We start from the raw sequence: 17,820 nt of genomic DNA, 5'->3' as shown, positions 1-17,820 counted from the left end.
CTGCTCTGTGCTTTTTATTAGAAACTATGAAAAACCCGAGAAAAATTGATATCGAAAAACCCGACTTTTATTGGTTTGGTTTGGTTTATAGATTTAATAACCCGACACAAATGATTTGATTTGGTTTATAAAAAATCCGAACCAACATGATCCATGTACATCCCTATATCTAATAGTTCGAGTTAGAAATAAGCGAACTACTTGTAGCCGCGGGCACTCCGTTGTGCTTAATGCTCCTAATTGGATTAGAAATTACCAGTTAGACAGTCTTGTTAGTAGTATCCGAAAGGAAATAATAAAGAATTGTTATCTGAGGCTAATTGACATAAATTCACTCTTATTCGTAAAATCGTAAAATACATTGGATCGTTACTTGAGAGTGATTTTCCTTGTATCCATGCTTTTGACAATTGATTATTTTACTTTGCTTTCTAGATTAGATAATATTTCTACATTAGTTATAATTTTCTCAAAAATCAAAATATTATCAAGTGTTTGGTTTAACATAGAAAATGATAATTATTTTTTACTTGCTTAATCGTCTTTTGTCTTTATATTTTTTTTTGTGGAATTATAATTTTTGGATAAATAATATTGCATACGATCCCGTGTACACTTTCTCATAGATATCTAGTGCAGTGTTAAGGATCTCTTTTGGTTCCAGTTCTTTATGATGTTTGAAAAATAATGATTGTCAGACCATATCTATATATTAAATAGTAAATGAACCGTTAACAACTCCTATCCAATTAAGCGATCATATATCTTAATGATTTGATTATCGATTTAACAGATTTACACACTCATAATTGATAAACCAAAATGGTATGCACACCAAATCTCTCAATAAGTAGTCCCAGTGAAGACACCTTCTCCAAGAATTGCCATATCTTGGTAAAAAAATATTCATAATATATATCTTGAAAATTGGAGAAATTTTGAGAATTTCTTTTTCCGTCATCACTTATCTCAATTGATGTTTGAATTTCGCTCTATATGGCTAATTTGATGTGAATTCGATCTGAAGTTATTCTAAGGCAGTGTTAACTTTAGACATATAAAATTTAAAGTTAAGGACTCTTAAGTTTAACTTGAGGCTCAAATATTTGAAATTCATATCAAATATATGAAGTTTGTACTTGTATATATGAAGTGGATAATTCAATTTGAAGAATTTTGAGAACATTTGTGTATAATTCCCAAAAGTATACAATATATGCAATATTTCTTTAATGACATGTGAATTTTATCACACTTTGAAATTTTCTTTCTCGTTTTTATTATTATATTCTTCTAACAAATTCTATTCTAAAATAATTTTTTAAAAAAGGAAATATAATCTTGTGTAGCTCTTATTGATCTATCCGTAAAAATATGTAACAAACTTTGTACTACTCATTTATTCTATATGTGGCTCATTATGTCTCATTCATCTGTACTAGCTAGTTAATAAAAGGAGCATGCAATTTCAACTTTGGACAATTTTTCACTTCTATTTTGGGTACTACTGCTTAAGGAGAGTTGTATATAATATTGGGAGGTTTAGTAGATTTTTTGTTGTTAAATGAGGGCAAGTTTCATTTGTTCATATTTACTAATCTCTTGATATGTTTAGGAAGATCAGAAAAGATATTGAAGTCCTAATTCCATCATCAATTCTGTGACTTAATGTTGCAAGGCTGTTTATTTTCCATTCTATTTTGATGCATTTTGCTAGAAGCATTGATTCTATCTATCTCTTCTATATATAGCCATGTCAAAACCATTTCTAATACACCATTATATTTGAGTCCAAAAAGCATGGCCTCAGCTTCAGTCCTGTTGCTTGTTCCATTCCCTAAGGAAATAGAGTAAGCAAAAATGATGTTCTCTTTGTAATATCATGTATATTTGGTTTGTATATTTATTAAGTCATTTTTTGACATATTTATTTAGAAAGTTAAATTTAACTTTTTTGTATTTTGCACAAGTCATATTTGATAATCAGATATAATAATCATGATTTGTGAGATTATTTTCCGTTTTAATAATCTAAATTACCGCCTCATTAATTAAGTTAAAGAGTCAAATTTATATAAAAATTAAATTTTCAGGGAGATATACAAATAGAGTAACACATAGTTACTAAAACTATAACTACACTACGTAAATAGACAAATTATAATTTAGAAGGCTCAATATATTTCAACTCTTAACTATTTGTGAACTTTCTTCTATTTTATTTGATAAAAGAGCAAGTGAGTACAACTTTGAACAATTCTATTTTTGGTATCATTGCATACCAACCGGGGGAACTTAGATGAAACCTTTCTTTTTAATTCTTAATTATTTTCTCCTATAATTTTACTTTTAAAATCAAAATTTCCTCAACGGATACTTAAATGAAACCTTTCTTTTTAATTTTTAATTATTTTCTCCTCTAACTTTATTTTAAACACTTTGTTTGGATGTTTGTTATGTATTGTTTCATAATATATCGTATCGTATTGTATTGTGTTGTATTGTATCGTACTGTATTGTTTTAATGAATACAATGTCTGGATATATTGTATCGTTCTCCATCGTTACATAATATCACATATCCATAATTTGAATGATAAGCCTACAATAAATTGTAGGATATGGGGTAGAGCTACTATGAAAAGGTAGCGTAATGATAAAATAGAATTATTTAATAATAAGTAAAGACAAAATGAGAAGAAAATATTAAGATAACGAGCGATCACATCAAATCGATTGTTACACAAAATGAGTCTTTTTATCGTTACAATGAATTTAAATGATACGATACAATATAATTTAAGTAACAATTAAAATAAATATTGTATTTCAACTTACAATACAATACAACGGATAACAACCATCTAAACAAGGGGTTTAAATCAAATTTCCCAAACTTGATACTTAGATGAAACCTTTCTTTTTAGTTCTTAATTATTTTCTCTTCTAACTTTACATTTAAAATCAAATTTCCCCAACTTTAGGGACATATAATTTCCCCCTCCAATGTGAAACAATGTATTTTTTTTCCCTTTTAGGTTATCAATTTTAGTTAAAGCAGTACTCCGTTAGAATAGAAAAAATGAAATAAAGCACGTGCAAATGGGCAAAACAACTCATAAATATTCTTAAAATAAAGAAAAAACAAAACAAAACAATAAATCAAAAATCACTTTTATATTCGAAACACATTAGGCAAACTGACATAAACATTTTGAATTGAAGGCCTTTCGAACCCAAAATTCAACATTGAGACCCCACTCTATTTAGCCTTTTCCTAAAGCAGCCATTAAAATAATCATCATCATAATTAAAAATAATTAAATCAGTTTAGCACCTGTAAAGGAATTCAAGACTCTGTCAAGACATTACCTATTTAGTGTAAAGAATTATTAAGAACAATCTCTGTCACAATTAACAATTTACATGACAGAATTAAAATTTTGAGAGTTAAATATTTTTTTTTATTGAAATATTTTTATACGTTATTTAAATATTTTGAATTGTTAATTATTTTAATTTTTTTAAATATATAAATTTTATTTTAAAAGACTTAAAGTTTTTACCTCTGTTTCAATTTATATCATTTTTCTTTTTAGTTAGTTGAAAAAAAAGGACATATTTTTATATTTAGTAATAATTTAATTTTAATATTTATTTTATTTATAATAAATAATTTATAGTCATACAAATATTTTTACTGAGCCGAGGGTCTCTTGGAAACAAGCGTCCTACTTTGGTAGAAGTCAGGTCTGCGTACACTCCACCCTCTCCAAACTCCACGTTGTAAAATTTCACTAAATCATTGTTGTTATTGTTGTTATAGTCATACAAATATTTATGACTTATTTTAAATTTCAAACAAAATTCAAATTATATGCATAAGAAGGTTGAATTTTGAAATTGTGTACATAAATTGGGACAATAAAAAATAAAAGAATTGTTGCATTCCAACTTTTCTGTCAAGGAAGAGAAATTTCAGGGTTTGTTGGGTGTTATTTAATGCATTCACTACTTGTGTCTGACTTGTGAATCTTCTCTTCTACATTTCCGCTAAACGCCACAGAGGAACAAGTTGAAAACTTGTAATTTTTCTAAAGATTTTACATCCAAGAAAATCAAGCCAAAAAGCTTTAATCATTGGAAGAAATGGGTAGTGGAGGCTTGTGGGCTCAGCTCAGTCAATGCTTTTTACTAATCAAAAGGTACTTTTTGGTGGTCTGATTTAACCCTATCTTTCACTTCACTGTTTGAAATTGATTACTTTCACCCATTTCTGTGATTTGATGAAATGGGGTTGTTGTTCTTTTCTTTTTCTTGAATATTTTAGCTTTAAAAAAGTTGTCTAAATGATGCAACATATTCTTTGCAACTGAGGCTCTATTTCGGTAATGTTAGTTCTTCCCTTAACTGGATTTTGCTTACTTTTGCTCAATTTTCACTATGTTAGGGCTTTACAAATCTTGGAGATATTGTTTTATTTGTTTTAGGGTCTTTTTAAGTCTAGGATCCGCATAATTTAGGTGCAGCATTTCTTCAACTGTATAAATTTTTGTTTAGTTGGGTATATGTGAATTCAACACAATTCCATCAGGAGAAAGAGATTGAATTTGGCCTAGTCTTTCTTTTTTCTATTATACTGTTGTTTACAGGATAAAATATCTTATCTTCATTTACTGAGTCTGATTCATGTTTCATTTTGGGTTCTGATATATTTTGTGAACTTTTATGATTCAACATTTCAGCGTAATGAGACAGGATGAGTGTTAAGTATTGGGTTTACAAGCAGAAAATTAGTTTAAGCCTTAGATTGCGGAAGATGATGAAGTGCATTTGCTCAGGGGAACAATTAAGGATTGAAGATATTATTCCATCATCCGAGTCTCTTGCAACTCGGGACTATTCAGCTAGTGGGTATTCTTCGCGAGCCGGTGATGACGCCAAGGCAGACACCAGTAACATAGAAGAAGCAGAATCATCACTTCGTGAGAGTGGCATTTTGAATTATGAGGTTGGTGTCACAGAAGTTGCTTATGATGAAGTTAGCTTCCCTTTCGATCCCATAATTAATATATTTTTCATGATCAGATGTTATCATCACAATTTTCGCCCCACAATTTGATTTGATGCTGTAAGGAAGCTGTTATATTATACAAGCTGGATACTAGGGAATTTTTCTGTTGATAACTGCAAATCTTGTTCTGTTATTACTTATAGATAAATCCCATGGCTAAACTGGTTATGGGCAAACTGAGATTTTTTTTTTTTGACTGAGGCACAGGGAAGAGAAGTCTCTGCTCTGTATGCATTATCATGTGTCATTCTGTTCAAGTAGCAATTCTAAGGATTTCTTTAACAAATGAAATGCAATTTGCGGGCTTTATACTCGTTATTAAGACACTGTTATAGAGTTAGTCTTGCTAACTCTTTTTTACCGGGCATATGTGTGACACATGTTACCTGCCATGTGTTTTTGTTTTCCACCGTGTATTTGGTCTAGAATATGCATAATCAGACCTATGATTTGATAGACACTGTATTTTTTACATTTAGAAAGGAGCCTGGATGTAACTGGTAAAGTTGTGCCATGTGACTTGGAGGTCACGGATTCGAGCTGAGGAAACAGCCTCTTGCAAAAATGTAAAGTAAGGTTGCGTATAATGCACCCTTGTAGTACGGCTCTTCCCTGTGCATAACTGGAGTTCAGTGCACCAGATTGCCCTTTTTCTTTAGTAGTTTTAACATTTAAAATTTTTGAAATAGAGTTCATGATTGCATGCTCAAAGAATTAAGGGGATGGCTCAGTAGCCTGTGAAAGTAAAATTGAATTCTCAAGAGGAAACACGCTGCTTTACATGCAGATTTTTTAATATATGGGTCTTTCAGTGATCTTCTTATATCTCAGCACGAAGTCGTACATATTGCTTTTGCCACTTTATTTACATGAACAACCCTTGTTTTTACTCTCCACTCTTCTGTCATGGAATGCTTATATTTTAATTTGTAATGGATCACTAATATCTTTTGTAAAACTGGAGATATCGAACATATCAATGGAAATTAACACGGTGTCGCTGTATATTGAATTACAATAATGTTTCAACATGTGAACTTGCATTTCCAAGGTGGAAGACATAACTAACTTCGGTTCCTCACCAATAAAAGCTCTTGACTTCTCAACTTCTATTTCCCTTCATTTTCTACTTGTGGGCTAAGAGACACTTTTATTTTAGGAAGCAAGAGCATTATTAGGTCGACTTGAATATCAAAAAGGTAACATTGAGGCTGCTCTTCATGTATTTGAGGGAATAGATATTGCTGCGGTGGTTCCCAAGTTAAAACTTTCCATCGCAAGAAGAGGTGAGCTACCTAGGCGGAATTCGCTTAGTGATGCTGTCCCACCTATGTCAATGCATGCAGTAAGTCTGCTCTTTGAGGCCATTTTACTCAAAGCAACATCCTTGCAGGCTCTTGGGAGGTTCACAGGTGCTTCCTCACATTTTATTAGCTAAGCTCATTATATGTGTTTATTCTATTGCATTATCTTCTTCCTTGGGAACTGTAATTCCACCGACTCTATTGTGGAATATTGAGTCAAGAAGATGCCTGCATTGGGGTGTTTTCAATTTTACTGCCACAAAACCTCTATCTGTGCATGTTTGTGCTTCTTTAAGGCTGTTCCTGCATTATCATTTGTTATTGAGCATTAAACGTTTCCTTTCTGACTTTTGCAGAAGCTGCTCAGTCATGTACAGTGATACTGGATACAGTGGAGTCTGCTTTGCCAGATGGCTTACCTGAAAACTTTTCTACTGATTGCAAATTGTTGGAAACGCTGAACAAGGCGGTGGAGTTACTTCCTGAGCTGTGGAAGCTAGCTTGTGCTCCTCAAGAAGCAATTTTGTCGTATAGAAGGGCCCTGCTTTATTGTTGGAATCTTGACGTGGAAACAAGAAGCAAAATAGAAAAGGAGTATGCTGTATTTCTCTTATACAGCGGCACTGATGCAGCTCCTCCAAATCTTCGTGCACAGGCAGAAGGTTCCTTCATACCTAGAAACAATATAGAAGAAGCTATTTTGCTGCTTCTGGTTATTCTAAGAAGATACATCCTCAATAAAATTGTATGGGATCCATCGATCTTGGATCACCTCAGTTTTGCATTATCCATTGCAGGTGAGTTTAGGGCACTTGCCCGTCAGGTTGAAGAGTTGCTCCCTGGAATTGTGGTTAGAAGACAAAAGTACATTATCCTTGCCCTGTGCTATTATGCAGAAGGTGATGACATGGCCACTTTGAATCTGTTAAGGAACTTGATGAATAATAGGGACAATAAGAACGGCATATTTGAGTTTGTACTTGCTGCAAAAATTTGTGCAGAGTATCCTAATTTATTGGAAGAAGGGATGGGGTATGCCCGGAAAGTGCTCCCAAAAATTGAAGGGAAATGTAACCAGATGGCTAGTGTTGCAAAATGCTTACTTGGTCTTCTGCTCTCAGGTCGATCTCGTGCCATTGTGTCTGATTCTGAGAGAACGTCAAGATTGTGTGAGGCTCTTGAATCACTTGACTCGGCACATAAGATGACCGGAGGAAGAAATCCTAATGTTCTTTTCTACCTTAGTTTGGAGAATGCAGAGCAGAGAAAGTTGGACGTTGCTCTCTACTATGCAAAGCAGCTGTTGAAGTTGGAGGGGGGTTCTACTGTCAAAGGATGGCTTCTTCTAGCTCGCATACTATCTGCTCAAAAGAGGTATATAGATGCGGAAAGCATAATTAATGCTGCAATAGACGAAACAGGAAAATGGAATCAAGGAGAACTGCTCCGCACTAAGGCTAAACTACAGATTGCCCAGGGTCATCTGCGGGATGCCGTGGAGACATATACTCATCTTCTTGCAGTACTCCAGGTTCAGAGAAAAAGTTTTGGAGTTCAGAAAAAGTTGTTAAAGGTATGGTTCCTCGCGATATGAAATATTAACTTGGACAACATGATTATCTTCTCCAATTCTATTTGGCTTCTTCAGGCATGACATTGTTGAATATTCAATCTAGTATTCCTTAAATTCCTGACTTTGTTACTTCAATTTATCCTTTTAGTTTTCCATCTTTCATCAGTTGTTCATTATGCCCTTTGAACCCACAGAACATGAGAAACAACAGTAGAAGTTTAGAAATGGAAACATGGCATGATCTAGCAAATGTATACACAAACTTGTCTCAGTGGCGTGATGCAGAGGTTTGCCTCATCAAATCTGAGGCTATCAATCCTCATTCTGCTTCGAGGTGCCACTCCACAGGTATTACTTACTTAATTCACTTATCTTGGCTTATGTTCTTTTCTTGTAAGATGTATCTTGGAGTGTACTAAATATAGGGTTGAAGTTAAACCAAATTATTTTTTCTTTGCACAAAGAGATATTTATCGATACCAACGAACAGATATAATGAGAAACTGTGTTATAGAGGTTATCTAGTCAACGCGTTAACTGAGAAGTTTTGCAAAGTCGAACCAATTGAAGAGAAATTTGATATTCTGCAATTAAATTTTATACCAAGATTTAGATTGTGATCTCTTAGGGACAAAGTGGGTTTGATCACTGCTGTTTTTTAAGTCTTAAGATTATGATTTTGAAATGGACTTGCACTTGGATTGCCTAACTGCCGCATGTATCGGCTATTGATCCAATAGAATAATATACCACTTCTTCTTTAGTATGTGATTTTAGTGGAACAAGCATTATTCAAAACCGCAGTTTCTATGATGCAGCCGACTAGTTTTTGACTAGCTTTTGACAGCTTCACCATGGCTCTTTTTATGAGCTTGTAGTTACCCCTTCAGCACTCTCCAGGTTCTGCATTTGATATGACTACAAGATGTTATCTTTATAAAAAAGAAAAGAATCTCTACAATAACAATTGCGCCTAAATCCCAAGCTTGTTGGGGTTGACGGTATGAAGCCTTGATTTCATAAATGCTCTGTTTGGGTCCATAATATTTCAATAACTTAGTAATTATGGATATCCAACACTAGGGGATCTCTAATATACGCTAGTGGTTGTATATCTAATATACTAAGAGTCTTCTAGTTGGTATCATACTATCACCTACACAAATTTTCAACTTCCATTTTCTTCTATCTTTTGATAGATCTGCCTGGTTATTAAGATATCTTTTACTATAACTTCTTCCCATGTAGTTATTGTCTACCTTATTGTCGTTTAAGACCTTCAATCATAATGTATCACATCAAAGAACCTTGCTTTTGGAGGCCTTCGTAACACGTGGCTAAACCATATTGAGCGACATTCTCTCATTTTATCCTCTATATATACTACTTGCACCTTCTAACAGATGTGATCATTTATGATCATGTCTAATCTTGTATGAACGCACATCCATCTTAATAAGTAGAATAATAAGTAGTTTAGTGGTAGGAGTCTTTGTTTAAATTTAGAGCAAGTTTGGCATTGCTGCTAAAAAAATGCTTATTTTTAGTACTTTTCAAAATGACTTTTTAGAAAAGTGCTTTTGAAAAAAAAACAATTTGTGTTTGGCTAATTCATTTGAAAAGTGCTTTTGATAAGCATATTGTGTTTGACTAATTTTTTAATAAAAAGTGCTTTTAAGAGTCAAATTACGAAAAATATTAAGGTTATTTTATAAAAATAAATTATTTAAACATCTATTACAAAAATTTTAATTAAATTTTTTATTCTTATTAAATATAAATGTTCATATTCAAATTTTCAATCAATATTATACATAGATAAATAAAAAAATAAATTAAATATTGATACAATATTAACATAATATTTTTAAATATAATTAAAATATCAAGAAAAATAAATTTTAAATTTATTCCACAAATTAAATCATCACATACGAAAATTCACCATAGTAATAAATAAATGTGAGAGATATATTGGTAAATATGTATATAAGACAAGGATAATTTGGCCTTGAAAAAAAATAATTTTTTGCTTCTGCTTCTACTTCTGCTTCCAATTAAAAGCAGTTTTATTGATTAGCCAAACAAATTTTTTTTTCCAAAAAAGTGCTTATGTCTCAAAATAAGCGTTTTTGGCCTTCCAACAACAATGCCAAACAGGCTCTTAGTTTGATAAGTTTTGTTGAAATATTTTAGGTTTATGAATTCTATTATGCAGATTTTCTCTTTTTAAGTTTTCTATTTAAAGCCCTTAATGCTTAATAAAATTTAAGAGACAATTTTTACCTTTTTAATCTTTTTGCTGCTCCACCATTATTAAAAACTCAACAGTGGTATCAGAGTTACTAGTCTTACGGGATTTGTGAGTTTATTCTCAAGAATCATTTGCTAACCATTTTTAACCAATATCAATTTTCAACCTATTTTTCAAACATGGCTAGCAACAATCTCTTTGAATGCCCCTCAAATTTTCACTGGTGAGAACTAGATTTGATCAGTGAAAAATGAAATCATATTTGAAACGTATGATTTATCAAAAATATTGTAATGAAAGAACTAACCTTACAAACGCTCCGTGCAAATGTTTGTTAGATTATAGCACTTTCAAAGAGCTTTTAGATCAGACACAATTATTGAGAGTGCTTTTTATGCAAAAGAAAAACAAAAGAAGAAAATGAATAAAAAAGAGTCATGTTAAAAAGAGTGTGCAAGTTCAAAAGCAATGAAAAGAATTCAGCACCTCCTGCCATAACAGATATTGTGCTGGCCCTTCCAGACTTATCCAAAAGCTTTGTGGTGGAAACTGATGCCTCAGGAGGAGGGATTGGAGCTTTGTTGCTTCAAGACAATAGACCAATTGCTTTTTCCAGCCAAGGTCTGTGTGCAAAGAACCAAGCCTCATCAGTATATGAAAGGGAGCTACTTGCACTGGTCTCTGGTGTTCATAAACGTTGATAACAACCTTCGAAATTCTTCCATGGCCTGAGCCACACTAGCATTCACGGACTGTCGAATCTCAGCGACTGAGGTGGTTACTCCTTCCATGGAGTTTTTGAGATTGTTGACCTCCTTACTCAGCTCCTGCATTCTTGTGTTGTGATCCCCCATTGCCTCAGATCAGAGAACCTCTTGCTCTAATACCAGTAATGTGTACTAGCAATTTGAGAAAAAATTGAACTAAGCCTAAAGAACAAGTTAGCTGAATTATTCTTGAACAGTCGTGCTTTAGAGAGAAACTAACAAAGAGGAGAGAAGCTTTATTGATTCCTTCTAATTCAATGTCTTTACAAAGGGAGTTAATCTCCTATTTATAGAACTGTAAAACAGAATCAGAATACCATAGTTAGTTATAACTAACTGGGCTACAGTGATATAACAACCTAACAAATTATCATGTGCCACTCACCTACCAATTAACTAAGCTAACTAACTCCTATATTCCAACTGAATTTTGGAATTATTAATTGGCACGTAAGCTATTTTTGTGGTGGTAGATAGACTAAGTAAAGCTGCTCATTTCATGGATCTAAAGCACCCCTACACAGCTTTGGAGGTGGCTCAGTTGTTTATGGATGGAGTGTTCAAACTCCATGGCATGCCCTAGACAATTGTGTCTGACAGAGATGCTGTGTTCACTAGCAGATTTTGGAAGGAGTTGTTTAAGTTGCAGAAGGTGTCTCTCCTAACTTCAACTGCTTACCATCCACAAACTGATAGGCAAACTGAGGTAATCAACAGGTGTTTGGAAGGTTATTTGAGGTGTACGACTTTTGATAAACCTAAGGAGTGGCCACAATGGCTTTCACTGGCTGAATGGTGGTACAACACCACTTTCCACACCTCTATCAATCTAACCCCCTACGAAGTAGTGTATGGACAGAAACCACCCCCTCTTCTCCCTTACATGGCATTTGACTCTCAACTGGACTTAGTAGATAGAAGTCTGCAAGCCAGGGCTACACTAAGACTCTCAAGTCTCACTTAGCAAGAGCTCAGAATAGGATGAAAACACAGGCTGATAAAAGAAGGACTGAAAGGGAGTATGCAGTGGGTGATTGGGTGTATGTGAAGTTGCAGCCCTATAGACAAGTGTCCTTGAAGGCTTATAACTTCCAAAAATTGGCAGCAAAGTTCTTTGGACCTTTTCAAGTCATAGCAAGGGGCCCTGTTGCTTACACCTTAGCCTTGCCTCCCGATGCTAAGATCCATCCTACTTTCCACATCTCTCAGCTCAAGAGAAAGTTGGGATCCCACATTGCTTCTGCTGTTCTGCCCTTGGTTCATTCAGATGATGGGCATGTGTTGCTGGCTCCAAAGGCTATTCTTGACAGGCGATTAATCAAGCGACATGGCAAACCACTCACTCAATTGTTGATCAAATGGTTTAACACTGCTGAAGAAGACAGTACATGGGAGGATTACCAGCCATTGATTCAACAATTTCCTTCTTTTCATCCTTGAGGATGGTCTCAAGGGGGAAATATTGATATGTGCCAATTAATAATTCCAAAATTCAGTTGGAATATAACAGTTAGTTTAGTTAATTGGTAGGTGAGTGGTACGTGATAGTTTGTTAGGTTGTTATATCACTGTAGCCCAGTTAGTTATAACTAACTATGTGATTCTGATTCTATTTTACAGTTCTATAAATAGGAGATTAACTCCCTTTGTAAAGGCATTGAATTAGAAGGATTCAATAAAACTCGTCTCTTCTCCTTCTCAGTTTCTCTGTAGGGCACAACTGTTCAAGAACAATTCAACCAACTTGTTCTTTAGGTTTAGCTTAATTTCTTTCTCAAATTGTTGGTACACATCAACATGAATATAGGATGTTTGAAAGTTGAACTTAGAAAAATATTGGATTGTATGATTTTTGATTTTTAGAACTAATTAGAAATTAGATATTCAAAGTCACGAACTTGAAATTTAGGATTTTTGAAGTATAAATTTTGAACTTTACACTTTATAATTAATTAGAACTTAGATACTTGAATTTTAGGATACTTGAACTTTAGATACTTGAATTTTGGGATTTTAGAACTTTATAAATTATACTTTTAGAATTTTTTACTTTAACTTAGAAAAATTCAACTTGAGTGTCATGAACTTAGGACTTAATTAGAACTTGAACTTGAAATCTTGTTGAATTGTAGTCCTTATGAAGTAATTAAGATAATTAGAGTTTAAAAATATTGAATTGTAGTATTTATTTGAACGTATTAGAAATTTTGAACTTAGGTTTGAAATTTAGAAATCTTGATGAACTTTAGACTTTAGAACTAATTAGAACTTAGATTTTAGAACATATTAGGATTTTTGAAGTTGAACTTACAAGTTCTAAGTTATAAAGATATTCTAAGTTCAACTTTAAAAATCCTAAAATTCAAGTTCATGACATTAAAGTTCTATTTTTCTAAGTTCTAAAGTTTAAAGTTCAAAATTTATACAAACCAAAAAAATTTCTAAATTCTAATTAGTTTTAAAGTCTAAAGTTCATCAAGATTTCTAAAGTTCAAACCTAGGTTCATAAATTCATGAACAATTCAAAACTTCTAATACGTTCAAACAATACTACAATTCAATATTTTTAAACTCTAATTAGCTTAATTAGTTCATAAGGACTACAATTCGACAAGATTTCTAAAGTCAACAAAATTTCAAGTTCTAAGTTCAAGTTCTAAATTCAAGTTCTAATTAAGTTCTAAGTTCATAACATTCAAGTTGAATTTTTTTAAGTTGAAGTACAAAATTCCAAAAGTATAATTTATAAAGTTCTAAAATCCTAAAATTCAAGTATCCTAAAATTCAAGTATTTAAGTTCTAATTAATTCTAAAGTCTAAGGTTCAAAATTTATACAAACCAAAAAAATTTCTAAGTTCAACTTCAAAAATCCTAAATTTCAAGTTCATGACCTCTTATCCATCGGCCCAATGCACTGGGCTCATCTCATGGAGGGAAAAGCCAAAATGTAGTTGTCTTGCTCGACGCATTTCCCTCTCTCCTCGGAGTCACGTCAGGGATATAGACTAGGCTATAAGGAACGGAGTCTTCCACTATGGACCGTGACTACACTAAGGAACAAGGAAGCTTGACCGAGAAAAAAGTCAAGGAACGAAGCAGCTTCTCATAGCCCCATTGAATAGACGGGCGAAGGCTTTTTGGAAAAGTCTTACTTTGAATATCTAATTTCTAATTAGTTCTAAAAATAAAAAACTCATACAATCCAATATTTTTCTAAGTTCAACTTTCAAACATCCTATATTCAAGTATTTCTAACTTCAACTAATTCTAACTTCCAACTTAAAAAACACTTCCAATTCCAATTAAAAAATGCTCAATTTACAATCTAATTCAAAAAACCCCAATTCTAACTTAAGCCCTAAAATCAAAATTATAACTTCATCACTAATTCACGATCCAATATACAAACAAACTATGTTAATAACATAGATTCAACAAACTAAATGCAATAAACTAACTAACAAACCACAAATTACTCGAATATGAAAAAAATTAAAAAACTTTAATAACCCTAACCTTAACAACAAGAGACAAAATCACGAGGATTGGGTGGCGCGGGACTGCTGGGGGCGGTGGCAGCGCGAGAGGAAGGCAGCGACGTTGGGACGTGGGGAGTGGGGGGTTTAGAGAGAAGGAAGAGGAGAAGAGAGAAATTCGAGTGAGAGGGAAATGAGAAAATCCCGATCTGGTTTTGTGATATTTTTAAAAAAACGAGGTCGCTATGTCCGTCGCTTTTTTAAAAATGGTTGACCAATATTTTTACCAAAAAAGCGACAAACTAAGTGACACTATTCGTTGCTATTTTAAAATATTTGACCAACTCTTTTGACTAGAGGCAACGGACAAATCGACGCCGTCCATCGCTTTTTATATTTTTTTTTATAAATTATAGTAAATTAAAAGCGACGGACGGTGACGTAAACAATTATTTTATAAATAATTATTTTTTATTGAAAGCGACGCCGTATATTAAATTATTAATTACATATATTTTTGGTGCAAAAATCCGCCAAAAAAATGCCGGACATAGAGGCACGTCTCTCGCTTTTTTGTAAAAAAAATAATTTAAAAACGATGGACAGTATCACTTTTTTCGTTGCTTTTTAGGAGCGACATTGTCCGTCTTTTTTTAGTAGTGTGTGGTGCTCCTCCGTTTCAACCATCCCAATTTAATCCTATGTGCAATTCTTCATCTATTATTACATTTCTCCTGAAAATTTGAGTTCCATAATCTAGATTGTCGACATTTAGATACCTCAATTCCATTTAATCTCACCTCAACATCACTCTTACCTCTCTAGCTAAACTTGCAGTGTATTGTGTCTGTATTCTATCTTACTCCTACTCATCCTAAATCCTTTACTCTTTAAAGTGCTTCTCCATAACTCAAGTTTTTGATTGACACCCTGACTAGTCTCGATTAATCTTTAGAAGTTAAGTAAAGAACATGATTTTGTTTCATGTTTTCTATCTTGCAATTTCACTGTCTTTTACATGAGCTCTCTTAGCCAACTTTGATAAAGGCACAATTAATGGTGGTCATTTTGCAGGGTTACTCTATCAAGCTAGGGGACTCTACAAAGAAGCCCTACAATCTTTTCAGAAGTCTTTAGACATAGAACCCAACCATGTTCCGAGTTTGGTATCCACTGCCATTGTTCTTCGACACCTCGATGGCCAATCTTTGCCTGTCATGAAAAGCTTTCTGACCGATGCTTTACGACTTGACAGAACAAATCCTTCCGCCTGGTACAATCTTGGGTTGGTTTACAAAAGTGAAAATGGTGCATCTGCACTCGAAGCCGCGGAGTGTTTTGAGGCTGCTGAACTTCTCCAAGAATCTGCACCAGTTGAACCATTCAGATGAGTCCAATGTTTTACCTACAGCTGAATTCATTCCACGTGTAAAATTCTGCAGCTCGATAATACAAATAGGGGAGAGAATCGGAAACAATAATATATTAGCATTGTTGTGTTGATGTTGTAATAATAGTTTAGGGAAGAGCTGTGTTTCTGTGGACTGGTATTTAAGGTGGATAAATTTTAGTGATGTTCATAGAGATTTTGCTATCACACAGAATATGAATTATGGAATTGATTTGGTGAAGTGAATAGCTTATTGGAAATATTCATGGAATATGTAAAGCTAGTTCTCTTTAAAAAGTCATTTTCCCTGTAAATTTCACTGGAACAAAAACAGTGATGAAAAAACATTCTATCTCATTCGAACAAAGAAAGAGCCTTTTTTTGTAACTTTTGGGTCGTTTGGTAGAGTGTATAAGATTAGTACTGAATAAGGATATTAGTAATGTTGTGATCCATTATTTGGTTTGATGTTTTAAGGACTATTTTTTTCCATGCATACCTCAAGAGAGTAAGATACTAACAATAGAATATATAGTCTTCAAAACAGATATTATGAGTGAAATAAATAAATAAAATATTGTGAAAAGTTTATTTCATCCATGTTACATTTTTAAACCCCAAGACTGTCCTGGAATATCAAGCAAACTTCTTGAACAGCCGAGATATTGAAGAACTCACATTTGAAAGAATTCCTTGTAATATAGTTGATGAAACTCCACGATCTTGTCATAGATCTTAGTATAAATCTTGTAGTTCAAACTTATATAAATGAACTTAAATTTCATGTTTTTTTTTTGAGTTTGAAATAATCAAGTAATATTTTCTGGAGTCCTTATATTTCAAGTTGTGCGGATGATTGAATTTTAATATTTTTAAAGTGTCAAGCAATTGTATTCGTTGTATTCAGTGTTTCCACATGGTGAATGAGAGGGATTATCATAAGAAGATAAGCTTAGTTCTTTAGTAATTTTCTTTTTCAATTATATTAATCCAAGCACCTTTATCTTTTATCCTTGTAAGAAAAAGTCAGAGAGTGGGAGGGACGAGAGGAAACACAGAGAGAGAGAGGGAGGAGGAGGAGATAAGAGATGATAGAAGAAATGAAGTATAGTTATAAAATGTAAGTTTTTAAAATTATAACCATGTATAGTTAATACATAACATATGTTTGTTATATTATGTAATTAATATAGTATCCGTGCGATGCGCGGATGTTATATACTTATGATTATGATTTTATTGTTTTGAACATGTTAGATCATATTAAATCAAAAAATACCTAATTATTATCTTATTTGCAATACAATATACCTAATAATAATTGAGAACAAATTTTATTTATAAATAAAGTCATCAAATAACTTTTCGACATACTCCAAATATCATAATTAAATACAAACAATTCAAAAGTATAAAATGATTAAAAAATAAGAACACTATAATTTAGAGAATATTTGACAATCTCTCAAAATAAGTTCTTTTAATTCTTTTCATTTCTTCAATATTTTTTTGATAGAAAAAAATATAATTTTTATTTTTATCTAAACAAAAATCTTAAGTGAGAATTTACTTTTTCATCATTTCAAAGGTCTATCACAAACAAACTTTCTATCTCATAAAAATCGAAGTACGATTTTAGTAAATCTTTAACTTCCTCAAACCCTACCTATTAAATAACAATGACTCTGTTGCTGTTGTTGTTACAAAAATATGCAGTGCAATTATTAATTAATTATTTTTACAACATAACTTTTGAATTTTAGCTTCATGTCTTAGATAAGATTTATACTTTATTTTTAATTGTTTCAATACATTCTCAAATTTTGTATCAAATATTTTCAATATTATTTCACTTTCCATTCTTTGCATATCATTGTTGCATTATCTATTATTTAATTTCTTTTATGTATTCTTTATTTATTTTATCTTAGTGGTCAAATTATTTTAATGAATAACCTGACATTATAATTCTTTTATAGAT

General features: G+C 32.5%; 1 protein-coding gene across 4 annotated transcripts; it reads left to right on the top strand.

Moving 5' to 3' along the window:
• The first annotated feature begins 3,910 nt into the window (after positions 1-3,910).
• Positions 3,911-16,297, top strand: LOC129899163 (protein NPGR2-like). 4 transcript variants are annotated; one of them, XM_055974004.1, is made up of 7 exons: positions 3,911-4,205; positions 4,746-5,011; positions 6,234-6,486; positions 6,735-7,040; positions 7,176-7,951; positions 8,146-8,299; positions 15,524-16,297. In XM_055974004.1, the coding sequence occupies exons 2-7, from the start codon at positions 4,760-4,762 to the stop codon at positions 15,838-15,840; spliced, it is 2,058 nt and encodes a 685-aa protein (XP_055829979.1). In that variant the 5' UTR covers positions 3,911-4,205; positions 4,746-4,759; the 3' UTR covers positions 15,841-16,297. The 4 variants fall into 4 exon arrangements, with proteins under 4 accessions (XP_055829979.1, XP_055829976.1, XP_055829978.1 ...); XM_055974001.1 differs by having other exon boundaries at positions 6,735-7,951; XM_055974003.1 differs by lacking the exon at positions 3,911-4,205 and adding an exon at positions 4,259-4,388 and having other exon boundaries at positions 6,735-7,951.
• The last annotated feature ends 1,523 nt before the right edge of the window (positions 16,298-17,820 follow it).

The sequence above is a fragment of the Solanum dulcamara genome, chromosome 8, assembly GCF_947179165.1.
Source record: "Solanum dulcamara chromosome 8, daSolDulc1.2, whole genome shotgun sequence".
In the NCBI taxonomy this organism is placed as follows: Eukaryota; Viridiplantae; Streptophyta; class Magnoliopsida; order Solanales; family Solanaceae; genus Solanum; species Solanum dulcamara.
This window is presented reverse-complemented; position numbering and strand designations above follow the sequence as displayed.